Below are 27021 nucleotides of genomic sequence, written 5' to 3' on the forward strand. Positions count from 1 at the left end.
ACTCCAGATCTGTAAACACCACACAAAACACTCCCTTGGCTGTTCTGCTCCGAACCTCTGTCTAAGACAAATAGAGTAGTGGAAGCAGGCAGCTGTGATGAGGATGTGATGAGGATGTGATGAAGATGTGATGAGGATGTGATGAGGACGTGAGGAGGATGTGATGAGGACGTGATGAGGATGTGATGAGGATGTGATGAGGATGCTGGATATTATTGGTTGTGGGACTGCCTGCAGACTGAGCAACCAAAATAAAAACGTACAGGAGGGACAGGAGACACAGACACATACATAAACACATACATTAACACGCACATAAACACATACATTAAGACACAATAAACACCCACAAAAATACACAGACTCACGCACATTGACACACACACACGTGATGTGTACATTTGTCTTGCTGAGGGAGAGGCAATCGATCAGCGGTGAAAGGCCAGTAAATTAGAGTGTCAAAACAGACTCATGTTGTTGACGTCCTCATTTACTTTTCCCCTGTTCGGAGAGGCCATCCGGCCCCATAGAGGAGGCCTGTGGGACATGTATAGTGTGTGTGTGGTTGTGTGTGTGTGTGTTTAAGCCATAATGGTACAACATGGCAGTCTTCCCTGTCTCATTCTAATGGGTATATGGTCAGGAGTCAGTCAGACCTGCTGTAATTCTCTGAGGAAAATGACTAATTTCTTCTCTCAACTTCTGTTTTCGGCCTGAATTAGAGAAATGGTGAAAGTGGGAGAGAGATATACAGAAGATTGAGAGGAATATGGAACAAGAGAGAAAGAGGGGGACTGGGTGAGGGAAGCACTGAGAGAGAGAGAGAGAGAGAGAGAGAAGAAGAAATTAAAGACTGTAGCTCTTTTGGTTTCCAATCTCCATTGTGAACACAGAAACATGATGTGTCCTGTGGCCCATGAAGACATTATCCTTCATTATTAGATATTTTTAACAATGTAACCCTTGTTGATTTTTTATCAGAAAATCACTGGATCTAACCTGGCCTGGAGACCCCAGATTCCAGAGTTCCAGAACCATACCCTCTCTACAGGAGAACTCCAGAACCAGACCCTTTCAACAGGAGAACTCCAGAACCAGACCCTCTCTACAGGAGAACTCCAGAACCAGACCCTCTCTACAGGAGAACTCCAGAACCAGACCCTTTCAACATTAGAACTACAGAACCAGACCCTCTCAACAGGAGAACTCCAAAACTAGAACCTCTCAACAGGAGAGCTCCAGAACAAGGACAGGCGGAGGCACAGAGACCTGGGATGACGACCCAGGGAGGATAACCCAGAGATAAAAGTCAAGGGATGATAGCCCAGGATTAATAGTCAAGACTTCAGACTCCTAGGGCTCCAGGTCAATCTGCAACCCAGAGAGGGGGGCTCTAGGACAGCTTCCAGACCCTAGACTATCTGCCAGGGCCTGGGGGAGAGGCTGGGCCTGGGGGAGACACATTGCCTGGGGGAGAGGCTGGGCCTGAGGAGAGTTCGGCCTGGGTTAGAGTCTGGGCCTGGGGGAGACACTGGGCCTGGGGTAGAGGCTGGACCAGGGGGAGACACTAGGCCTGGGTTAGAGGCTGGTCCGGGGGAGACACTGGGCCTGGGGGAGAGGCTGGGCCTGGGGGAGAGGCTGGGCCTGGGCTAGGGTGGAAGTTGGGGTAGAGGGTAGAGTCTTGGGCGGAGGTTGGGGTAGAGGGTTGAGCCTGGGGCAGAGGTTGGGGTAGAGGGTAGAAGCTATGGCGGGGGTTGGGGTAGAGGGTTGAGGCTTGGGCGGAGGTTGAGATAGAGGGTTGAGGCTTGGGTGGAGGTTGAGATAGAGGGTAGAGGCTGGGGCGGAGGTTGGGGTAGAGTGTTGAGACTGGGGCAGAGGTTAGGGTAGAGGGTTGAGGCTTGAGTGGAGATTGAGGTAGAGGGTAGAGGCTGGGGCGGAGGTTGAGGTAGAGGGTAGAGGCTAAGGCAGTGGTTGAAGCCAACCAGGTGACCTCCATCATGGTGACATGGCCTCTTAAGGGTATTTTAGAACCCAGGCCTGACAGACTACCCACAGGATGAACCTACATCCCAAATGGCACCCTGTGCACTGTTCACCAGAAAAACAGGGCATAGGATGCCACTTAGCAGGCCAGACGAAGCGTTCCCACATGAGGACATGCCACCCAGAATGAGAATGATTTGAGCCTGCCGTTAGGGGGCCTGAGGGGGCCTGAGGGTTTTAAGTTGCATCAGCTGGACACGGAGCTGGAACAGCGTGAAGCTCTGCCTCCTGCATGCGGTTCCTTTACATGGACGTTTGGCTTGAACCAGTCACACTGTTCTCAATCACAACACTGTCCTGCCCCACTTTGTGACAGGAAGGAACGCTGAGATCTCATTCGGTGTCACTTTGGCACTAAATATGTCCTGAGAGACTACATCACATAGAGGTACTCTGAGGCTGGAGTATCTGAGCATGAAGGCATTTCTGTTTCTGAGAAGGAGTGTATCTTGAGAACAGGCTTGCAGGGTAACGCTGTGTCATTATAAAGCCTCCGGGTCTGTATTTAGTTCTGGTGGTGGGGTGGGTTGGAGGCCACAGAGGGACGGGAGGGACCTGGGTGGGACCTGGGTGGAGAACTGAGGTGAGCAGAAAGGCTTGGTTTGGTTTCCCCAGCTAGATGGATGAACTGAAGGAGCTTTGATGTGTTCAGTGTGGCCGTGAGGGAGTTTTATCCCATCCTACAAATCTCAGATGGATTTCCCTGTTTTTCTGTGTTCTCACCCCTACAGAGAGTTTCTCATCGCTTCTGCCTTTACGACCTAAACGTCCAAACTTACATCCCACCGTAAATTCTGCCGTGTGACACTTATGAGGAATTTGGTTCCATCCCCCCTTTAAAGGAAGACTTTGCTGCAGTGAAGACAATGTAAAATATATAATGTCAGTGAGTTTTGAAAGCGCTTTTGAAGTTCATTATTTACCGGTGTTTCTTCACAGCAAACGGTTCCAACTCTAATAACAATTCCCGTTTCCTGTTATATTAAAATCAAACTAAGATATATTAAAATCAAACTAAGGCGTGTGTATGTGTGTGAGGTCATCCGCAGTCCTTCAGTGTGACAAGTATGTCACCTTCATATACAGCCACATGCGCCTTGTAGAGGGGTATTTTAGTCGCCAGAAAGGCTTTAAAACCTATCCTGAAAGTCAGCTGGCCTATTAACCTTTTCTCTGTCTTCAGGGTGCATGTCTTTTCTCTTCATTCTTCAGACTTCTGACGGTTTTGTCCTTGCTGAACACTTTAGTACATGGCCTCCTGTCAATTGGGTGTTGCATTTATACCAGCTCAGCTGTTCATTACCATATTTCCACTCCACTGTCGGGCATGGCAAGCTACCACTGCAAACACAGTGTCAGCAGTCTCACAGTACAGGACTACTGTATTTCAATGAGTAAAACGGTTTGTGTTTTGAGAGTATTTTTGTTTTATTTTTGGGGGGCGTGGGTTGACTTTGAAAGACATTGTAACAACTTATTATAAACACAGTTTTGCCTATCATGCTTTCCTTAGCATCAATCTATTTAAATTAGTTTCCTTAGGGTTGGTTTTATTAGGGTTTTGTAAACATTGTCCTCCTGATAATGGTTTAAAATTCATTAGGCTACAATGTTCAGCCAACTTCGGCCACCAACAGACAAAATAAGGAAGTAATGGGGGCGAGTAACCAAGATACAAAAATAATATTGCCTTATCACCTGAAATCAACTACGCATTTGGTTTGATGTGAAATAAATAAATGAATATAGAAAAAAATTATCATTGTGCTTCTGTTGATTTTTAAATAACCGAGTTTGAGATTGATCAAGTAACCTTTTGGCCACTGGTCAGACCACTAAACTACCCTGCCGCCCGGTTTGAAAGAAACTGAACTATTGATTTTCTCTTGGCCCATAAACAACTTTTTGGTTGAGGAACTACCGGGTTAAGAAAATGATTCTAGCCTAATTCTATTTTACAACCTTACAGTTCTTATTCTCCCTGACAATATGGAGTTTATATGTTAACACACGTGTGTCCTATTCAGTTTTCATCAGAAATGTCATCAACCAGTCCGTGGTTACACTATGAGCATAAAGCCACCAACATTTCATTTCATGAGCTTGCGGCGTGTGTGCGCTGACCGCTTCTGTTTTCCCCTTTACTTGCTGTCTTTTTATAACTCAAAGACAGAAAGCCCCAGCAGGCAGGCCGTGAGTGGTCCTCTTTAATCAGCGGCTGTGGGGAGGCGGGTCGAGGTGCTGACTGTAATGTGATAGCTGCTCCGTCCTAACGCTATTACATACACATGCTGCCTGCCTGCTCTTTCACTGCTGTAGCGCTGCTGGAAGACGAGCCCTCAAACTCAGCCATACTACTCCGAGCAGAGCTGAGGGAAGGTGCTGTGTGCGGGGACAGCGGATAGAGCGGAGAGCGCAGTGTTACTGACGTTGTAGAACACGGATTGTTTCCAACGGGAAAACAAACGTTTCTTGTTGTGCGTTCTATGGAAGTAAGGTTTTACGCACGAGTCCTGGACAGTAGGACTGTTTCGCTTAGGTAGGCAAGTGACTTAGTTTTATGTTGTTTTTGGACAATTAAACGCACCGGAGGGAGACGGGCAGAGGAAAGAGAAGGAAATATCTTGTCTCTTGATTTGGAGGCAACCAAAAGACTCACTATCGGTATCAGCTCCCGGAAAGCATCAATTCGGTGGACTAAAACGGCCACGGACATTCAGAATTCATACAAATGAGTTTGCTTTAACTGTATTTCGTCTGGTCCGTTATTTATTTGAAACTGAAGATAATCTTAAGGCCATTTATGTTTTATTTTCGTTTGACTCTGATCTCCTGTGCTGGTCAGAATGGTTATTAAACGGTGTAATTATTGAATTTAAATAAGGAAGATATATATTGATATTTTCATTTAAGAAACGATATACTTAAAGAGGCCGGAAACCAAATCGTCGTTTTGGTTAACCCCATCCACCGACAGACCCTTCCCGGTGGAGAAGCGTGTTACGCGTGATTGGAGAAACGGTTTGATTCCGCACGAGGGGACTTTTACTGCGAGTTCTTCTCTCCAAAATTGGAAACGGGAACCTTCATCCAGCAAAATGGATATATTAACGTGGTTGTGTGGATGTTTACTGGCTGTTTGCTTACCACAGTTCGTGATCGGTGAAGAAGGTACGTTTTACTGGAGTGAGACCTTTTGGCATTTGCCGCCCTCGAACTCCTGTTCACACAAATGTGTTACGTGCCATTTGATTTGAACCATTACTTTTTGAAAATCCCCGTTGTTTCAGCAAAAATAACACATTATAACATATTTAGAATTCCACAACGACATCATGAAGAGATAGGGCTAATTATGTATTTTACTTTGACTGTAGTCTCAACGAATTTATTTGAATATAAAATGAAGCCTCGTTCAGTCTGACATCATATGTTTTTGATTAACTAGTCAAAATATCAATGTTAACACATGATAACACCTGGCTTTATCCCTCTGAGATGTTCTGTCATTCAACCATGTTTAGTGACGGATGAATAATCCGTTATGTTTGTTTTATACGCTGGAACTGACAGCCGGACTCAAGGTGTGCAGAAATAGCAGCGGCGGTGGTTCGTTTTGAGGAGGCAGTTCCTCGCGCCGCGGGCGTTGTAGTGAGAGTTCTCCGGACTGCTGTAATCTCATTTATTTGCTCACCAAATATGTTTTTTAAATGAATAACATACTATTAAATCCCAAATAGCCTACAAATTACCCATATACTATACTAATGTACAACGTTTCAGTGTGAAGTATTTCTAACGATCTCCGGTTCTTGTCAGCGCTCTGATGAAACGTCTGTTGAAGTGATTAGTGTTCACTGTGAGGGTTTAGATAAGAACACTCCACGCTTGGCATAGAGGCTTATCTGCACAAAATTTCCATTATAATTCTCTAAATAAAATTGAAGTGATCTGAATGTTTCGATTAACCTTTGATTCTTATTTGATTCTGTTTGGATTTAATTAGACTTTCTAAACTAAATTATTCTATTTGTATTTTCACCTGAAATGTAATTCACTGAACTGAACACTGAACTTTAATGTTTTATGTTTCCATAATTTTTTATTAGTCACATTCTGCCACAACATTACCCCTCTTGAGCGTATTTTACATTCCACATAGCCTGTGACTGAAATGCGTAGGCAGTGTTTCAATTGATTGCTGTCAAATTACAGTTTGTTTCTAGAAAATCATAACGCGATTTGTATCACGTAGCCTACAAGGGAAAACAACGAAACAGCAGATGTTATTCGATTTTGAAGAGTGGGCTGGGGAATTCCTTAGTTAAAATGTTATATGAAGGCTGCCTAGACTATCTTGAACCAGTTCTCGTTTTGTCCCTTTTAAATGACTTGACCTTATGTTGTTCTTAAGAGCCGAGTGGAGTCCAGAGGACCTTAACAGAGATCAGCTCGCTACTCGCTCTCGGGCTCTATGACAGCGAGCAGTAGCCTCGCTGAAAAGAAAGCAGGCAAAACACTTGTGACTGCCTGGCTATTTCACTACACGGGCCCTATGTATTTAAAATGGAATGACATAGTATGCTGTATGTGATCTAATCCAAAACACATGTCGAAGGCATGTTTGTTGTTTTAAAACCAACTTGATAGACAGGCGAAGTTTGGAAGAACATTTACCAGCAGTGTCTAGTGGGTCTGAAAGGTTGAAAACACGACAATACGGCTACCTGATGTCACAATACGTGATCTCATCTCCAAGATGAATGGCTGTAAAGTAGCTAATCAATGTGGAGCCTGCTGGAGGAGACTAGATATCCGCAGCTTCCTCTGAGCTGTAAAACGGGTGGGTGCTAATCTTTAATCCTTGAGGTACATCCAAGTGAACAGTTATGAAGAGTTGGCTTAATCAAATTAATCCAGAATGCAAGCGGCGTGAGAAACAGAAACACCAGTTTAAAACTTGTGTTTGCATTGTTTCTATAGAATTTTTCACTTTTGTTGATTGTTATTTTTCTTAATTTTTAAATTAAATGTAAAATGTTTCCCATGCCAGTAAAGCTCGTTCAAACTTAACTAACATAGGTGGGGAGAAAAAAGCGAGTGAAAGAGGAATAGAAAATAGGGAGCAGGCAGTGCAGGAGAGAGAGAGAAATAGGCTTTTCATCTTAATGAACCAGGCCAGCTCTCCATATGGCCAAATATACATTTAGCTAACTACCCACTTATATGTCCACTCGCTAGAGAAGTACATACACTTTTTGGCTGCTGCTTGACAAATACAGAATTAAACTCTAAAAAGTTCCAAAAGCTTCAACCAGGAAACAAAAAACATTCACTCTGAAACCAAAAAGTGTTTTCTACAGCAATATAATCCACTGTTTTCTACAGCATAATCCAGTGTCTTCCATAGGAGTTAGTAATCCAGTGTCTTTTGCTGTCTAACCAATAGCAGCGTCTTCTACAGCAATATAATTCAATGTCTTCCTTTGCTGTATAATCTATAGTAGCGTCTTCTACAGCAGTATAATCCAATGTCTTCCTTTGCTGTATAATCTATAGTAGCGTCTTCTACAGCAGTATAATCCAATGTCTTCCTTTGCTATATAATCTATAGTAGCGTCTTCTACAGCATTATAATTAAATGTCTTCCTTTGCTATATAATCTATAGTAGCGTCTTCTACAGCAGTATAATTAAATGTCTTCCTTTGCTATATAATCTATAGTAGCGTCTTCTACAGCAGTATAATTAAATGTCTTCCTTTGCTATATAATCTATAGTAGCGTCTTCTACAGCAGTATAATATAATGTCTTCCTTTGCTATATAATCTATAGTAGCGTCTTCTACAGCAGTATAATTAAATGTCTTCCTTTGCTATATAATCTATAGTAGCGTCTTCTACAGCAGTATAATTAAATGTCTTCCTTTGCTATATAATCTATAGTAGCGTGTTCTACAGCAATATAATCCAGTTTCTTCTGCTTGTTATCTGCCTATCTAGTTCTCCAAGTTTGAGTGTTGCAAAAACAAACAAACGGCTCACTTCTGCTTCTTTGATTTTTAATAGAGAAATTGCTGCAATACTGGAATACATTTGTTTGTGTGTGGGTTGTATGTGGGGTTGTGTGTATATGGTTGTGTGTGGGGTTGTGCGTGTGGGGTTGTATGTGGGGTTGTTTGTGTGGGGTTGTGTGTGTGGGGTTGTATGTGGGGTTGTGTGTATATGGTTGTGTGTGGTGTTGTGTGTGGGGGGTTGTTTGTGTGGGGTTGTGTGTGTGGGGTTGTATGTGGGGTTGTGTGTATATGGTTGTGTGTGGTGTTGTGTGTGTGGGGTTGTGTGTGTGGGGTTGTATGTGGGGTTGTGTGTGTGGGGTTGTGTGGGTGTTGTTGTATGTGGGGTTGTGTGTGTGGGGTTGTGTGTGGGGTTGTGTGTGTGGGATTGTATGTGGTGTTGTGTGTGTGGGGTTGTGTGTGTGGGGTTGTATGTGGGGTTGTGTGTGTGGGGTTGTGTGGGTGTTGTTGTATGTGGGGTTGTGTGTGGGGTTGTGTGTGTGGGATTGTATGTGGGGTTGTGTGTGTGGGGTTGTGTGTGTGGGGTTGTATGTGGGGTTGTATGTGGGGTTGTGTGTGGGGTTGCATGTGGGGTTGTGTATGTGGGGTTGTGTGTGTGGGGTTGTATATGGGGTTGTGTGTGTGGGGTTGTGTGTGTGGGGTTGTATGTGGGGTTGTGTGTGTGGGGTTGTGTGTGGAGTTGAAGTTGTCACTTGAAGTCCTGCCTTCTTTTACACAGGTTCTCTCCTCTCTTGGACACAATAGTTAATCAGTGGTATTAGAATGGTATGACAGTTGTGTACAAGTGGTATGAAGGTGGTGTTACATTAGTCTTATAGTGGTGTAAGAGTAGAAAGAGAGCAGCGTTACTGTGGTGCAACTGTAGGATGACAGTAGTGTAACAGTGGTATGACAGTGATTTAACATTGGTGTAACAGTGGTGTTGGAGTTGTATGACAGTGGTGTAACAGTGGTGTAACAGTGGTGTAACAGTGGTATGACAGTGATTTAACATTGGTGTAACAGTGGTGTAACAGTGGTGTAACAGTGGTATGACAGTGATTTAACATTGGTGTAACAGTGGTGTTGGAGTTGTATGACAGTGGTGTAACAGTGGAATTAGAGTGATATGACAGTGGTGTAACAGTGGTGTTAGAGTGGTATGACAGTGTTGTAACAGTGTTGTAACAGTGGTGTTAGAGTGGTATGACAGTGGTGTAACAGTGTTGTAACAGTGGAATTAGAGTGATATGACAGTGTTGTAACAGTGGTGTTAGAGTGATATAACAATGGTGTAACATGTATTATGATGGCATTGGGTTATCTTGCTTTCTTTTACCTGTCATTTCTTTTATTTTTCTCTTTTCTTCCACAATCTCATCCTTTCATCCCAAAGTTTTTTTGACCTCTTCGTCTCTCTGGCTGGCAGATCGTCTTTGTAAATTTCCTCCCTGGTTTAATGCAGAACACCTGGCTAGGGCTCTGGTCTAATGTAACACACCAGGTGGGTGGGGGAGGTGTGTTGGTGTGTGTGTGGGTGTGTATGGAGGGGAGGGGTCTCCCAGAAAACCCAGAATATCACCTTTTCCTGTTTTATCAGACTGTTTAAAACATCAAAGAGAGAGAAAGCTAGAGAGAGGTCAAGGGAGGGAGAGCAAAAGAAAGACGCAAAGAGAGAGTAAGAGAAAAGCGAGAGATGGATGGAGAGAGAGAGGGAGGGGGTGATAGAGGGATGGAGAGATAGAGAGGGAGGGGGTGATAGAGGGATGGAGAGATAGAGAGGGAGGGGGTGATAGAGGGATGGAGAGATAGAGAGGGAGGGGTGATAGAGGGATGGAGAGAAAGAGAGAGAGGGGTGATAGAGGGATGGAGAGATAGAGAGGGAGGGGTGATAGAGGGATGGAGAGAAAGAGAGAGAGGGGTGATAGAGGGATGGAGAGAAAGAGAGGGCGGGGTGATAGAGCAAATTACCATATGGACCATAGTTGACAGACAACGGACAGACAAACAGATATACAACTGACTGTGGACAGACAGATGGACAGACAGGATGATGTAAATATAATGTAGCCATTATATGGATAACCAAACAGAGATACAACTGACCGTGGACAGACAGATGGACAGACAGGATGATGTAAATATAATGTAGCCATTATATGGATAACCAAACAGAGATAAAACTGACTGTGGACAGACAGATGGACAGACAGGATGATGTAAATATAATGTAGCCATTATATGGATAACCAAACAGAGATACAACTGACTGTGGACAGACAGATGGACAGACAGGCTGATATAAAGATAATGTAGCCATTATATGGATAACATACCCACCCCCCACCTGATATTTAAACTATGGAATGAGTTGCCTCTTTATTATTTCAACAACCCCATTAAAAAGTTTTCACCTCTTTTGGGGAAGTAAATAAACTCCCAGGAAACTCTGATGAAAACGAACCAGTAGCTCATCCAAAACAAGGTCAGATATTTGCAATTCGGGCCAACAAACAAGAGCTGGTTTAATCCCGTGAGGTGGGTGTGTGGGTGGGCGGGGAGGCGGGGAGGCAGAAAGTGCTGAAATGGTGAAACAGAGCTATCAGGATGAGATTAAGAACATGCCATACAGAGGACGATAAATAATGCATTCTTATTTTCATTCCTCACAAAGCTGCTAAGCATCGTTTACTCTTACTTAGCGTGTGTGTGTGTGTAAGTGTGTTTGTGTGTGGCTGCTTAGAACCGTTCACTCCTATTTATCGAGGGGAATGTTGTTTGGTGTGTGGACAGAATTCCACAGACCTGCAGGTAGTTAGCTATCGAAGGCAGAGCGGAGATGAAACTGTGTGTTTCTGCTGCTCAAGGAAAAGCCTCACGATTCACGGAGCAGCTTGGAGGCAACAGGGAAGAAAGATTGATGGGCGGATGGCAGGCTGCCGGGACGCATGGGAGGGGTGGTGGTGTTGGAGGTAGGAGCCTCAGAGTGATGTGAGGGTGGTGGTGTTGGAGGTAGGAGCCTCAGAGTGATGTGAGGGTGGTGGTGTTGGAGGTAGGAGCCTCAGAGTGATGTGAGGGTGGTGGTGTTGGAGGTAGGAGCCTCAGAGTGATGTGAGGGTGGTGGTGTTGGAGGTAGGAGCCTCAGAGTGATGTGAGGGTGGTGGTGTTGGAGGTAGGAGCTTCAGAGTGATGTGAGGGTGGTGGTGTTAGAGGTAGGAGCCTCAGAGTGATGTGAGGGTGGTGATGTTGGAGGTAGGAGCCTCTGATTGATGTGAGGGTGGTATTGTTGGAGGTAGGAGCCTCAGAGTGATGTGAGGGTATTGGTGTTGGAGGTAGGAGCCTCAGAGTGATCTGAGGGTGGTGATGTTGGAGGTAGGAGCCTCTGATTGATGTGAGGGTGGTATTGTTGGAGGTAGGAGCATCAGAGTGATGTGAGGGTGGTGGTGGTGGAGGTAGGAGCCTCTGAGTGATGTGAGAGTGGTGGTGTTGGAGGTAGGAGCCTCAGAGTGATGTGAGGGTGGTGGTGGTGGAGGAAGGAGCCTCTGAGTGATGTGAGGGTGGTGGTGTTGGAGATAGGAGCCTCACAGTGATCTGAGGGTGGTATTGTTGGAGGTAGGAGCCTCTGATTGATGTGAGGGTGGTATTGTTGGAGATAGGAGCCTCAGAGTGATGTGAGGGTGGTGGTGTTGGAGGTTGGGGCCTCTGAGTGATGTGAGGGTGGTGGTGTTGGAGGTAGGAGCCTCAGAGTGATGTGAGGGTGGTATTGTTGGAGGTAGGAGCCTCAGAGTGATGTGAGGGTGGTGGTGTTGGAGGTTGGGGCCTCTGAGTGATGTGAGGGTGGTGGTGTTGGAGGTAGGAGCCTCAGAGTGATGTGAGGGTATTGGTGGTGGAGGTAGGAGCCTCAGAGTGATGTGAGGGTGGTATTGTTGGAGGTAGGAGCCTCAGAGTGATGTGAGGGTGGTATTGTTGGAGGTAGGAGCCTCAGAGTGATGTGAGGGTGGTGGTGGTGGAGGTAGGAGCCTCAGAGTGATGTGAGGGTGGTGGTGTAGGAGGTAGGAGCCTCAGAGTGATGTGAGGGTGGTGGTGTTGGAGGTAGGAGCCTCAGAGTGATGTGAGGGTGGTGGTGTTGGAGGTAGGAGCCTCAGAGTAATCTGAGGGTGGTGATGTTGGAGGTAGGAGCCTCTGAGTGATGTGAGAGTGGTGGTGTTGGAGGTAGGAGCCTCAGAGTGATGTGAGGGTGGTGGTGGTGGAGGTAGGAGCCTCTGAGTGATGTGAGGGTGGTGGTGTTGGAGATAGGAGCCTCAGATTGATCTGAGGGTGGTATTGTTGGAGGTAGGAGCCTCTGATTGATGTGAGGGTGGTATTGTTGGAGGTAGGAGCCTCAGAGTGATGTGAGGGTGGTGGTGTTGGAGGTTGGGGCCTCTGAGTGATGTGAGGGTGGTGGTGTTGGAGGTAGGAGCCTCAGAGTGATGTGAGGGTATTGGTGTTGGAGGTAGGAGCCTCAGAGTGATCTGAGGGTGGTGGTGGTGGAGGTAGGAGCCTCAGAGTGATCTGAGGGTATTGGTGTTGGAGGTAGGAGCCTCAGAGTGATCTGAGGGTGGTATTGTTGGAGGTAGGAGCCTCTGAGTGATGTGAGAGTGGTATTGTTGGAGGTAGGAGCCTCAGAGTGATGTGAGGGTGGTGGTGTTGGAGGTAGGAGCCTCAGAGTGATGTGAGGGTGGTGGTGTTGGAGTTAGGAGCCTCAGAGTGATGTGAGGGTGGTGGTGGTGGAGGTAGGAGCCTCAGAGTGATGTGAGGGTGGTATTGTTGGAGGTAGGAGCCTCAGAGTGATGTGAGGGTATTGTTGGAGGTAGGAGCCTCAGAGTGATGTGAGGGTGGTGGTGGTGGAGGTAGGAGCCTCAGAGTGATGTGAGGGTGGTGGTGTTGGAGGTAGGAGCCTCAGAGTGATGTGAGGGTGACTGTCTGTCTGTCTTTCTCTGTTCACTGGGTTAGTCTGTCCCCCTCCCTGTAGACTGTCTGTCTTTCTCTGTTCACTGGGATAGTCTGTCCCCCTCCCTGTAGACTGCCTGTCTGTCTTTCTCTGTTCACTGGGATAGTCTGCCCCCCACCCTGTAGACTGCCTGTCTGTCTTTCTCTGTTCACTGGGATAGTCTTTCCCCCTCAATGTAGACTGCCTGTCTGTCTTTCTCTGTTCACTGGGATAGTCTGTCCCCCTCCCTGTAGACTGTCTGTCTGTCTTTCTCTGTTCACTGGGATAGTCTGTCCCCCTCCCTGTAGACTGTCTGTCTGTCTTTCTCTGTTCACTGGGATAGTCTGTCCCCCTCCCTGTAGACTGCCTGTCAGGGGGGGCCAGTTGGATCCCCAGAGACAGTAAGAGATAGCAGTGTAGCGATGGTAGCTTTCTGAGTCTGTATCACCCTTTCTTTCATCCCTCCATCCCTTCTTTCATCCCTCCATCACTTCTTTCATCCCTCCATCCCATCCATTCATATTTTGTTTCACAGGGAGTGTTGTTACCTGTGTGAGTAATCTAACTGGGTATGGCCTGTGTGTGTGTGTGCGTGTGTGTGTGTGTGTGCCAGTCCCCTGAGTGGTGTTTGTGTATTGTAGCATATGGCAGAGTAGAAAGATAGATAGACTCCTGGAACAACACAGACACTGGAAGTCATGGAGCCCTTTCTATTCTTCATTCTTTCTCTCTCTCTCCGTCCCTCACTGTCCCACTCTCAGTCTCTCTGTCCCTCACTGTCCCACTCTCAGTCTCTCTGTCCCTCACTGTCCCACTCTCAGTCTCTGTCCCACTCTCAGTCTCTCTCTCTGTCTCTCTGTCCCTCACTGTCCCACTCTCAGTCTTTCTCTCTGTCTCTCTCTCTGTCTCTCTCTCCGTCCCTCACTGTCCCACTCTCAGTCTCTCTGTCCCTCACTGTCCCACTCTCAGTCTCTCTGTCCCTCACTGTCCCACTCTCAGTCTCTCTGTCCCTCACTGTCCCACTCTCAGTCTCTCTGTCCCTCACTGTCCCACTCTCAGTCTCTGTCCCTCACTGTCCCACTCTCAGTCTCTCTCTCTGTCTCTCTGTCTCTCTGTCCCTCACTGTCCCACTCTCAGTCTCTGTTCCTCACTGTCCCACTCTCAGTCTCTCTCTCTGTCTCTCTGTCTCTCTGTCCCTCACTGTCCCTCACTGTCCCACTCTCAGTCTTTCTCTCTGTCTCTCTCTTTTGGATAATCTCTTCCTGTCCGCTGTGCAGGAGGTTCTCCTCAGAGTGGAAATGAGGCGTCCTCCTCGTCAGGCCACACACACCAGACAAACACACACACACCAGACACGCACACACACACACCAGACACACACACACACACACACCAGACACGCACACACACACACCAGACACACACACACCAGACACGCACACACACACACCAGACACACACACACACACCAGACATGCACACACACACCAGACACACACACACACATACACCAGACACATGCACACACACACCAGACACACACACGCACCATATCCTCTCCACTCCTGTCACATCTCCCTCAGCATGGTGATGTCAGGGCCAGCCCCGGAGAGCATGAATCTGGCAGGACCCCTGCACCCACGCCCCCCCTCACCCATTTACACTCTGTGACCCCTGTGACATGGCTCTATGTGCCAGTGTGTTATAGCATTCATATTAATCAGGCCGACGGGGGTTCAGTCTCTCTAGGCCCTCCGCCAGATCCCCGGGTGTCACAAGTAGCACCCGAACCCGAAAATACTGCACTGTTATACAGGAGACATGTTGTCATTTAGGATGCAGTCCAGACACCGAAGGGATCAAAAACCAAGAGGAAATAGTCCTTTCTGTGTGCTTTTGCACAGGTGTCGGATATATGTGTCTACGTGTGTGTGTGTTTGTGTGTGTGTGAACGTTTTTCTCATTGCACAATGAATAAGCTGCAGGGCCATCAGGGAGCAGAGACGAGGCTGCATATCAAATGCCACAGTACATAAACCAGCCTTTTAACATATAATAGCTGTGGAAATGTCACCACTTGAAAGTCTATTACGGCTGAAGCATCTGGATCCTATTCTTCCGTCTCAATATTTGACACGTTAAAAAGGAGGTAGTGGGGCAGCTAGCAGCCACGGGCATTGAGCCCTGCTTAACGTGCACAGACAGCGGGCTGTTTGAACAAGACCAGGCCTTTTTTCTGTGGACGGATTCAGGCTGGCTATCAGTATTTGTGATGGTGCGAGGGAGTTGAGCGAAAAGCGGAGGTGAAAACAAAAGAAACACAAAAGGCACATTTTGTGTCTTGTGTTCCAATATTGGAATGTTCTAGAACTAGTGTCCCAGTATTGTAGTGTTTTAGAACTAATATCCCATTATTGTAGTGTGCTGGAACTAGTGTCCCATTATTCCAGTGTTCTAGAACTAGTGTCCCATTATTCCAGTGTTCTGGAACTAGTGTCCCATTATTCCAGTGTTCTAGAACTAGTGTCCCATTATTCCAGTGTTCTGGAACTAGTGTCCCATTATTCCAGTGTTCTGGAACTAGTGTCCCATTATTCCAGTGTTCTAGAACTAGTGTCCCATTATTCCAGTGTTCTGGAACTAGTCTTCCATTATTCTGGTGTTGTAGAACTAGTGTCCCATTATTTCAGTGTTCTGGAACTAGTGTCCCATTATTTTAGTGTTCTAGTACTTGTGTCCCATTATTTTAGTGTTCTAGAACTAGTGTCCCATTATTTTAGTATTCAAGTGTTGCCGTGTTCAAAAACTAGTATGCCAGTAATCTATTGTTTTAATGGTGTAGCGTTCTAGAACCAATATACTTGTATCCTATAGTGTTTTAGTGTTCTGTTAGTAGTGTTTGAGTACTCTAGTGTTCTAATTTTGTAAGGTTCTTGAACTACTGTCCTAGTATTCTAGTGTTCTATTGAATACACACACACTCAGACCCATACTATATTATCTAACCAGTGTTTTCCTATGAACCTGGAGAAACCCCAACTATATCGTTACTGAACTGTATTGTGTGTGTGTGTGTGTGTGTGCGCGTTCAAGTATGTCTGCCTTAGTGTTTGTGTGGAGTATGTTTGGCTGTGTTTTAGAATGGCGTCTGTGTGTGTATATATTGCTGTGTGTCTGTCTGCTAGAACGAGGGACAGAGAGGGAGTAGGTTTACAGTAACATGTCTATTTTTAGGGCCGAACGTGTTCACCTCTGTTCCAGCACTCTCCTGCAGTCAACCACTTTACTGTTGGAACCCAGCTGGTTTGGGTCCGCTGTCCAGATCCCTGTCTCTCTGTCACACACATTTAAACAGTCTGGGCTGCTGTTCTGCCGAAAGCCCAGAAGTAATGAAAAGTCCATCCATTGTGACAAAAGTTGGCAGATAAAGGGCTTATTCATTGTGCATATGATACAGAGAGCGAGAGAGAGGACACGAGAAAGAACAGATTATCTTGGCGCTTCCTGTGTGTGCGTTTGTGTGTGTGTATCTGTGTGTGTGTGTTTGTAGATGGTCAGAATGGGTGCTTTATGAGCCACTCCATCTAAGTCACACCATTGGGTTGACCCCTGACCTTTAACACACTGCCTGTCTCTCTGTGACTTCCTGTCTTGATGGTCTAACTTTAGATAAAGAGGTGATTATTCCCCAGAGAGGCTGACGGCGCTGTCCTACCGGTCCATGTGCTCCAATGTTTACTCACTATTTGCTATCAGCACTCTGACACACAGGACAATACAGGAGATTGTCCCTTAAAGCCTGCTGTAGTCTGATGTTCTGGGTAGGAAAGGGAGAGGCTGTGGACTCAACAACCAAGGGAGGGAAGGTGACAAGTATCCCTGAGTTTAGAGCATCCGGCAAGGGTTGGAATCCCAGAGCCGACAAAAATCACTTCAAACGCTTTACCCTGATTCCTCCATGGTCGCTGCTAACAGATGCTGACCCTGGCCGTGACCCTGGCCGTGACCCCATTGTTTTATTTTTATTTTACCTTCATTTTACCAGGCAAGTAAATTAAGAACAAACTCCTATTTACAATAACGTCCCGGCAGGAGACAGAATACCTCCTGTTGTGGATGAGACTGGAATTAAATAAAAAGAGACATTGAGACGACAAAGCAACAACACAGCACCAATAAAGAGGCCTTAACAGCCAAACACAGAGAGACACCACTAAACTACACAATAAAAAGAATAGAAAACACGCAGACAGCAAGACAAGAGAAACCCTGATGACAGAATAAGACCCTTGTCAACAGAGGGTAAAAAAAAATAAAAAATACCCCAGGGCACAACCGTTTAAATGAAACCGTCCCGGACTACAGCTGGATAACATTGCGATATGCAAAATAAGGATTTCTAATTCACACGTGTGTTTGTATGAGTCCATTAATGTGTGAAATAGGACGACTGTGAGCTCTGACTGACTGACTGAATTGGATGTGTCTCCTGTCTGTCAGCGGAGCCATGCGGGGGGCACGTTGACGCCAGCGACGCAGGGTACATCACCACCCCAGGGTATCCCCTGGAGTACCCCCCACACCAGAACTGTCGCTGGGTCATCACCGCTCCAGAACCCTCCCAGCGCATCGTCCTGAACTTCAACCCGCACTTTGAACTGGAGAAGCTAGACTGCAGGTGAGTGGGACCGTGAGGATGTTCTGGGGGGTTTCAGGATATCAAAGATGTTTCCTGGTGGTTTCCTGTCTAAGTAACATGTTCTGAGGTGCAATGTAGCTACATGTCCTCATGCTGTTTCTCAATCCATATCGATTATTCACTAGACACATATCCTATCATATTTATTATTCACTAGACACATATCCTATCATATTTATTATTCACTGGTCTCTTTTATCAGTATAAAATTAGATTTTTAACACCATATCCTTCACAGTGAGAGCTGTATACCTGCTGCAACATGTCTTTCACAGTGAGAGTTTAATATCTACTACAAAATGTATTTAACTGTGAGAGTTGAATATCTGCTACACCATGTCTTTCTCAGTGAGAGCTGTGTGTCTGCTACACCATGTCTTTCACAGTGAGAGCTGTGTGTCTGCTACACCATGTCTTTCACAGTGAGAGCTGTGTGTCTGCTACACCATGTCTTTCACAGTGAGAGCTGTGTGTCTGCTACACCATGTCTTTCACAGTGAGAGCTGTGTGTCTGCCACACCATGTCTTTCTCAGTGAGAGCTGTGTGTCTGCTACACCATGTCTTTCACAGTGAGAGCTGTGTGTCTGCTACACCATGTCTTTCACAGTGAGGGCTGTGTGTCTGCTACACCATGTCTTTCACAGTGAGGGCTGTGTGTCTGCTACACCATGTCTTTCCTAGTGAGAGCTGTGTGTCTGCTACACCATGTCTTTCACAGTGAGAGCTGTGTGTCTGCTACACCATGTCTTTCACAGTGAGGGCTGTGTGTCTGCTACACCATGTCTTTCCTAGTGAGAGCTGTGTGTCTGCTACACCATGTCTTTCACAGTGAGGGCTGTGTGTCTTCTACAGCGTATTATTCAGAGTGAGAGCTGTGCTGTGTCTTTGCAGTTTAGCCTGTGACTATCTATTTCCTGACACTACATCCAAATCCTTCCCATCTCCCTGCTGTTTCTGGCTCAGTGTTGCTCACAACAAGCTCTCTGAGTTATCAGCAACAACAACAACAAGCCTATTTCCTCGGAATTCTAGAATCCTTGAGAATCATGGGAGTGTTGGGAATATTCCATATTCCATTCCATTTGCCTCACATCAGTTATGGATTTTCTCTCCCTCTATTGGCCAGTCAAAGCATTGCATCCAGATTCCAGACATCCATTATTTTAACCAGAGACCCATACAGGATTTAGTCGCTACAGGGAAGATCTTTTGATCTGAACCTATCAGTCCAAAAGCCTGTGGCCTCTGTCCATAGTGCCCTGGACCCTTTCACCATTTATTAACATTTTAACTCCATCAATAATAGAAGGATATGTTTCTACAGAAATGTATGGGTCGTGTCGTGACAGTCTTTTGTTGGAATCGGAACATGAATCTTTTAGCAGCTGTTGTTGAAAGGCCCTCTTTAGCACTCTGCTTCCGTATCAGAGTGATGAAACAAACACAGATTGTGTGGTTCTCGCTCTCCTTCTCGCTCACTCGCTGTCTTTTCCTCGTTTCCTCTGCCCTAGACACATTAGTCTAGATGTTGCATTTTGTCTCTTCCTCTGTCTCTTCCTGCTCACCACATTCTCAGACCTGATTGGCTGCCAGGAGGGAACAAGGCCAACCATGCACATTCCCATACGAGTGCATGACACACACACACACCCACACACACACACACACACATGCACAGACGTACACACACGTGCACACGTGAACACGCACCCTCACTGGGTGAGTAAAGCCGGAGTCAAACCGCTTGATCACAGTCCACCCAACATCCTTTTAAAGAGAAGTGCCACGTCCCAGGGGGTCCTGAGCTGTTTGTGGTGCATTAGAAATCACCAGATCCACTCGCCTTATTTATTCATCAAACCGGGAAGACAGGTGGGGCTTTTTGGAACGGATGTGTGTATGTGTGTGTGTGTGTGTGTGTGTGTGTGTTCGGATGGCTATTGTCTCCAGTGAGTCAGGAGGTGTGTGTGTGTGTTTGACTAGCTATTGTCTCCAGTGAGTCATGAGATTCTCAGCAACAAAAAACTTGGTCACCGGCCTTCAAACATATTTAGTCTTACTATTCTTACTTTCTGGATGTATTTGCTTAGTGGTGTTCCCATGTTTAGTGTTACCAGGGCTATTTTAACAGCAGACAGCGGGTCAGTCAGAAGTCTGGACAGAAGGATCTCAAGTAAAAAAAAAACAACAAACTAAATAAAAATAACACATGTCGTATCTTACCTTCTCACCCACTCAAAGACACCCTATTCCAAATCCTTCCATGTCTGTATTAGGTTTAATGAGGTTGCCATGTGTAATGTTAGGCAGTTGCCATGACATCGGAGTCCACTGTGTAGCCCTATGGAGGACAGCTATTTCAAGCCTGAGTGAGGCCTCAGCCTTAGCTGTTAGGGCCCAAATGGCACCCTATTCCCTGCATGGCCTTAAATCTACAGTAGTGAACTATGTGGGGAGTAGGGTGTGATTTGGGGTGCAGGCCAGGGCCGGTCTGAAATTGAGCTGTTAGCCGAGGCCCTCTGCAGGGGCGCAGCGAGCTGTAGAGGGGTCAAAGGTGACTACAGCCGTAGGTCCTGAGCTGATCACTGTAGTCTACATCTCTAAGTCTATCCCTGACCCTAACTAAGTCTATCCCTGACCCTAACTAAGTCTATCCCTGACCCTAACTCTGAGTCTATCCCTGACCCTAACTAAGTCTATCCCTGACCCTAACTCTAAGTCTATCCCTGACCCTAACTAAGTCTATCCCTGACCCTAACTAAGTCTATCCCTGACCCTAACTAAGTCTATCCCTGACCCTAACTAAGTCTATCCCTGACCCTAACTAAGTCTATCCCTGACCCTAACTCTAAGTCTATCCCTGACCCTAACTCTAAGTCTATCCCTGACCCTAACTCTAAGTCTATCCCTGACCCTAACTAAGTCTATCCCTGACCCTAACTCTAAGTATATCCCTGACCCTAACTCTAAGTCTATCCCTGACCCTAACTCTAAGTCTATCCCTGACCCTAACTAAGTCTATCCCTGACCCTAACTGAGTCTATCCCTGACCCTAACTCTAAGTCTATCCCTGACCCTAACTAAGTATATCCCTGACCCTAACTCTGAGTCTATCCCTGACCCTAACTCTGAGTCTATCCCTGACCCTAACTCTAAGTCTATCCCTGAACCTAACTCTAAGTCTATCCCTGACCCTAACTCTAAGTCTATCCCTGACCCTAACTCTAAGTCTATCCCTGACCCTAACTAAGTCTATCCCTGACCCTATCTCTGACCCTAAATCTGTCCCTGTGCCTCATACCCCAAATCATTCTAGCTCTCATCCCTCTCTCATCCCTCTCACATTCCTCTCTCATCCCTCTCTCATCCCTCTCTCATCCCTCTCTCATTCCTCTCGCATCTCTCTCATCCCTCTCTCATCCCTCTCTCTCTTCGATCTCAGTCTTTCTTTCCGTATTCCTCTCTCTCTCTCTTGTTCTCGTTCCATCTCACTTTTAGTCTTTCTCTCTTTACATCTCACTCTCTGTCTAGCTCTCTCTTTCCATTGCTCTCTTTCCTTCCCTAGATCTTTTATTCCAACCCCACGTTCTGTACAGAGGATTTCACTGCAACCTCCAGAGGTAGCTCACAACATAAGTCCAACGGGGAAGGAGAAACAAAATACGGTTTTCTTATTTTGTAGCAAGTTCTGCAAATTTCATTGGCAAGACAACAACAACGCCTTACACTGTCAGTTAGGCATTTTAAGGCATTTTGCTTTTTTTTATTCCATGTTGTGATTTTAAGAAAAACAATGTATCTTATAATTTGAGCCATAAAGCTATTTAGCTAAAATGTTGATGCCCGATTAACTAACTAGCTTGCTAGCTAGCTAGCTCTCAATGTGTTAATCATTGATATGATGCATAGCCTGCATTATTTGTTGAGCTAGCTCCCTGGCTCTGTGTAATGTGTATGATATTGTGTGATGACACAATTATGTTCCTCTGTATTCGAGAGTTGCAGAGTAGCTGGTTAATTGTTGTTGGCAGCCCCTATATGTTGTTAGCTAACTAGCTAGCTGTAATTGTCTAACTTGTTCTGTAACTGGAGTTTGTTGGTGGGCTGATTGCCTCTCTTAACTGTCTGCACATTCTCAGGGTATCCATATCATGTTGTATTATTGAAGTGTTGTGGTTTAGAAGACACATTAGATTTTCTCTCTCATCTCTCTGTCATCTGGCCCACTCTCTCTATCTCTCTCACCCCCATGTAGTCGTCAGTCCCAGGGGCAGCCTGTGAAAGACAGAGGGATTGAGGGATCCAGTCAAACCTGTCGTGACTGTTCCCATCTTGGCTGATATGGAGGGTTCAATGTCTCTTCTGACAGAGGCTGCTGTTCGCTCCATCAGAGGCTGGTTCTTTCAACTGTCATTTATCTGATGGGCCAGCCACTATATCGCTCTTCAAACTGTCATTTATCTGATGGGCCAGCCACTATATCGCTCTTCAAACTGTCATTTATCTGATGGGCCAGCCACTATATTGCTCTTCAAACTGTCATTTATCTGATGGGCCAGCCACTATATCGCTCTTCAAACTGTCATTTATCTGATGGGCCAGCCACTATATTGCTCTTCAAACTGTCATTTATCTAATGGGCCAGCCACTATATCGCTCTTCAAACTGGAATTTATCTGATGGGCCAGCCACTATATCGCTCTTCAAACTGGAATTTATCTGATGGGCCAGCCACTATATCGCTCTTCAAACGGTCATTAATCTGATGGGCCAGCCACTATATCGCTCTTCAAACTGTAATTTATCTGATGGGCCAGCTACTATATCGCTCTTCAAACTGTCATTAATCTGATGGGCCAGCCACTATATCGCTCTTCAAACTGTCATTTATCTGATGGGCCAGCCACTATATTGCTCTTCAAACTGTCATTTATCTGATGGGCCAGCCACTATATTGTTCTGGAGCTTTTTGGAAAATGTTCAGTTTAGAATGTGCTCCTTGACATAAATTGACAAGCAGATCTCTACCAGCCGGCCCAGCATTGATATCACATGACTGGTCTGTTGCTGCATAGTTCCTTCCTGGTTAGTGTCATAACTCTGGTATGATGGAGTGGTGAATCAGGCTGGGTGTTGTGTATGTCTTCAACAGGGATGTCTTTGTTAAACTGCATAGATCACTTTACGCCTCCCAACCAGTACCAGAGACACGCAGAATTGTTTTATGTGTGTATGTGTGTGTATGTGTGTGTGTGTGTGTGTGCTCCCACTTTTCAAAACTGGACACAGCTCACAACACAGATGCTCCCATTATAATTCTGCGCTACCACACCCCTCATGTACCACACACTAAAACCAACACACACTACATCTACAACACATTACATCTACTAGACGCTACAATCACCACACACTGAAACCCCCATCTCTTCAACTCTATTTGTGGCTAACTTGGTAAAGCTTTCATCCATCTAATTATTAGAATCAGGTGTGCTGAATTATGTTGATACACGCAGCATCTACTGCTCTCTGGACTCCACCTGTCATGAAGTGCCCTGATTGTCTCTCCCCTTAGACCTCTGCATTATTAGGGTCAGTTAGAAGGGTCACGGTGTCGGGACTTGAGTGGTACACCACCTTGTCTCTTCCTGCCAATGCACGGATGCAATGTCTTAAAAATCCTCTAGCAAAAGGAGTTGTGGTGTACAATGAATGGATTGTTTTACTGGGTTCGGTACATTATGCAGATTATAATTAATTAAACATTTTAATGGGGTTTGATACATTATGCAGATTGTAATTAATCTAAAGTTTTGTAGAGTTTGACACATTTGTTGTTAGGGCAAATCAATAAATTTAACAGTACAACTGACAAAGCCATTTTCTACAATAAATGCACTAGGTGCTGGCACCTTTCATCAAACATCAGGATCATGATCAAATGAATATAGGATACCTGTAGCTCACCAGTCTGATTCAGCAAGAAGCAGTCTGTGAGGGAGTGAGGGAGTGAGACTATGAGGGAGTGAGGCTGTGAGGGAGTGAGACTGTGAGGGAGTGAGACTATGAGGGAGTGAGGCTGTAAGGTAGTGAGGCTGTGAGGGTGTGAGCCTGTGAGGGAGTGAGACTGTGAGGAAGTGAGGCTGTGAGGGAGTGAGACTGTGAGGGAGTGAGACTATGAGGGAGTGAGGCTGTAAGGTAGTGAGGCTGTGAGGGTGTGAGCCTGTGAGGGTGTGAGCCTGTGAGGGAGTGAGGCTGTAAGGTAGTGAGGCTGTAAGGTAGTGAGGCTGTGAGGGTGTGAGCCTGTGAGGGAGTGAGGCTGTAAGGTAGTGAGGCTGTGAGGATGTGAGCCTGTGAGGGAGTGAGGCTGTAAGGTAGTGAGGCTGTAAGGTAGTGAGGCTGTGAGGGTGTGAGCCTGTGAGGGAGTGAGGCTGTAAGGTAGTGAGGCTGTGAGGATGTGAGCCTGTGAGGGAGTGAGGCTGTAAGGTAGTGAGGCTGTGAGGGTGTGAGCCTGTGAGGGTGTGAGCCTGTGAGGGAGTGAGACTATGAGGGAGTGAGGCTATAAGGTAGTGAGGCTGTGAGGGAGTGAGACTGTGAAGTTGTGGAGAGGTGAAGCTTTGAGGTCTCTATAGTGTGTTTGGTGTGACGGGCCGTCTCTCCTCCCTTCTCCTGTCCTCTCCTCCCTACCGTCTCCCCTCCTCTCCCTCCTGTCAGGTTTGTTTGTGTTAGTTAGATTCATGGTTGTCGTGGAGAGCCTACGCACTGTTAGGGGCGTGTCTTTCCTGCTGCTGAACACGTACACACACCCAGCTGGTGCATCTCAGCAGTCAGTGGAGATGGTTTTCAGGTGACAGAGAGACGGCTGAGCCTGGAGAGAAGGAGAGAGCCTGACCTAACTCCTCATTCTCCCGCTCTGGCTTTTCTTCTCATTTTGCTGTTCCTTCACTTTTAACTGGGGGTTATCTTCTTTTACCTGTTCCTTCTCCTCCAACTGTTCCTTCTCCTCCTCTAACTTTTCTCTCTCCTTGTCGAACTGTTCCTACTCCTCTATCTGCTTCTTGTTCTCTGACTGTCCCTTCTCCTCCTCTGAGTGTCCCTTCTCCTCCTGTGACTGTCCCTTCTCCTCTGAGTGTCCCTTCTCCTCCTGTGACTGTCCCTTCTCCTCCTCTGACTATCCATTCTCCTCCTCTGACTGTCCCTTCTCCTCCTCTTACTGTCCCTTCTATTCTTTTAAGGTTGCTTTCCTCTAGCTGTGTCTGCTCCATGCTCTCCTCGGCATACAGCTGCTGAGTGAGAACTGCAGAGTCAGAGTCCGTTGGTGATCTATGTGGGCTCAGCTCAAATCGTCCTGACGGCCGCGCCTCCTGCTGTGTTGCCAAAGTTTTCTAGGACACACACACATCATGTTTGAGCACACACACAGACGCAAAGTGTGTGCCAGCCTTATAGGACACATTACCATTCAGCAGTCCCTGCCGGCCTGTCGTTCTAAAGTGCCCGGCGTGGCGTGGGTGGCACCGGGCCAGACCCCCCCCCCCAGGAGGTTATAAATAGGGGGATGTTGAATCAATCTAATAAGGGGCAGGATGATGAATCATGATATATCTGTAATGCAATCAACAGATCCACATGGCCTGGATGTCTAGAATGACAGCGTCCTGAACGGGGACTGTGGTCAGGGCTGGAGGAGGGGGACAATCATCTCTCTCTTCCCCACAACCACCATGGCAGTACCCACCCCCCCTCTCCCTTGTTCTCTCCTGTCTGTCCTCTTCCTCCCTGAGTATCCCTCTTCTCCTCTGTCTCTCTTCTCCTCTGTCTCTCTTCTCCTCTGTCTCTCTTCTCCTCTGTCCCTCTTCTCCTCTGTCTCTCTTCTCCTCTGTCTCTCTTCTCCTCTGTCTCTCTCTCTTCTGCTCTGTCTATTGCTCTTCTCCTGTCTCTCTCTGTCTTCCTACCTGAGTATCCCTCTTCTACTCGGTCTCTCTATTTTCCTGTCTCTCTCTCTTCTCCTGTCTCTCTCTTCTCCTGTCTTCCTCTCTCTTCTCCTGTCTCTCTTCTCCTGTGTCTCTCTTCAACTGTCTCTCTCTTCTCCTGTCTCTCTCTTCTCCTGTCTCTCTTCTCCTGTCTCTCTCTGTCTTCCTCTCTCTTCTACTGCCTCATTCTCTGTAGTTCACTACTGATGTTATCTGGTTCCAAGCATATTAATATGAGAGACGTCCAGTCAGTCACTGAGTGCTTCTTATCTGCTCTGTAGATACAGTACATACTATCCATGTGTCTGTGTGTGTCTGTGTGTCTGTGTGTGTGTGTCTGTGTCTGTGTGTGTGTGTCTGTGTGTGTCTGTGTGTGTGTGTGTGTGTGTGTGTGTGTGTGTGTGTGTCTGTGTGTGTCTGTGTGTCTGTGTGTTTGTGTCTATGTCTGTGTGTGTGTGTGTGTGTGTGTGTGTGTGTGTGTCTGTGTGTGTGTGTGTGTGTCTGTGTGTGTTTGATAGTTAGTAGCTCTGCTACTAAATGTGAATTAGAAGCCATAGACAAGGAGAACCAATTTCAGCAATGATATTATGCTATATTATGGAACTACTGAGAATTTAAGTTTAATATATTATAGAACTATCGTGAATGATATTATAGTATAAGATAATAATAATGAATTATATTAAACTATATTATGGATTAGAGCACAGCATGGTGGAGTGCAATATAGTACCATAGAGTAGAGAACAGTCTAGTACAGTATTACAGAGTACAGTAGAGTACAGTAGAGTAGAGTGCAGTAAGATAGAGTACAGTAGAGGACACTATGATAGAGTACAGTAGAGTATAGTATGATAGAGTACAGTAGAGTACACTATGATAGAGTACAGTTGAGTACTGTAGAGTACAGTATGATAGAGTACAGTAGAGTATACTATGATAGAGTACAGTTGAGTACAGTAGAGTACAGTATGATAAGAGTACAGTAGAGTACAGTAAAATATAGTAAAGTTGAGTACTGTAGAGTACAGTATGATAGAGTACAGTAGAGTACACTATGATAGAGTACAGTTGAGTACCGTACACTATGATAGAGTACAGCAGAGTATAGTATGATAGAGTACAGTAGAGTACAATAGAATGCCCCAGAGCAGGAGAAGAGAAAAAATAATTGAAAATTGAATAGGATTGAGAGAGGGAAATAGAGGCAGGCATTCAGAATATGAGACAAAGAGAGAGAAATAGAGGCAGGCATTCAGAATATGAGATAGAGAGAGGGAAATAG

At 46.0% G+C, this 27021-nt stretch overlaps 1 protein-coding gene across 4 annotated transcripts in view; it reads left to right on the plus strand.

Moving 5' to 3' along the window:
• The first annotated feature begins 4328 nt into the window (after nt 1-4328).
• The window catches only part of LOC105029185 (neuropilin-2), a 107001-nt gene continuing 84308 nt past the window's right edge, over nt 4329-27021 (plus strand). Inside the window, exons 1-2 of one of the 4 annotated variants that reach the window (XM_029115974.2) lie at nt 4329-5214; nt 17564-17741. In XM_029115974.2, the coding sequence (XP_028971807.2) occupies nt 5142-5214; nt 17564-17741 (251 nt within the window). In that variant the 5' untranslated portion in view covers nt 4329-5141. The remainder of the gene's footprint in view (nt 5215-17563; nt 17742-27021) is intronic. The other 3 variants (XM_029115975.2, XM_029115977.2, XM_029115976.2) reach the window with 3 other exon arrangements.

This window comes from Esox lucius, chromosome 20 (assembly GCF_011004845.1).
Source record: "Esox lucius isolate fEsoLuc1 chromosome 20, fEsoLuc1.pri, whole genome shotgun sequence".
NCBI lineage: Eukaryota > Metazoa > Chordata > Actinopteri > Esociformes > Esocidae > Esox > Esox lucius.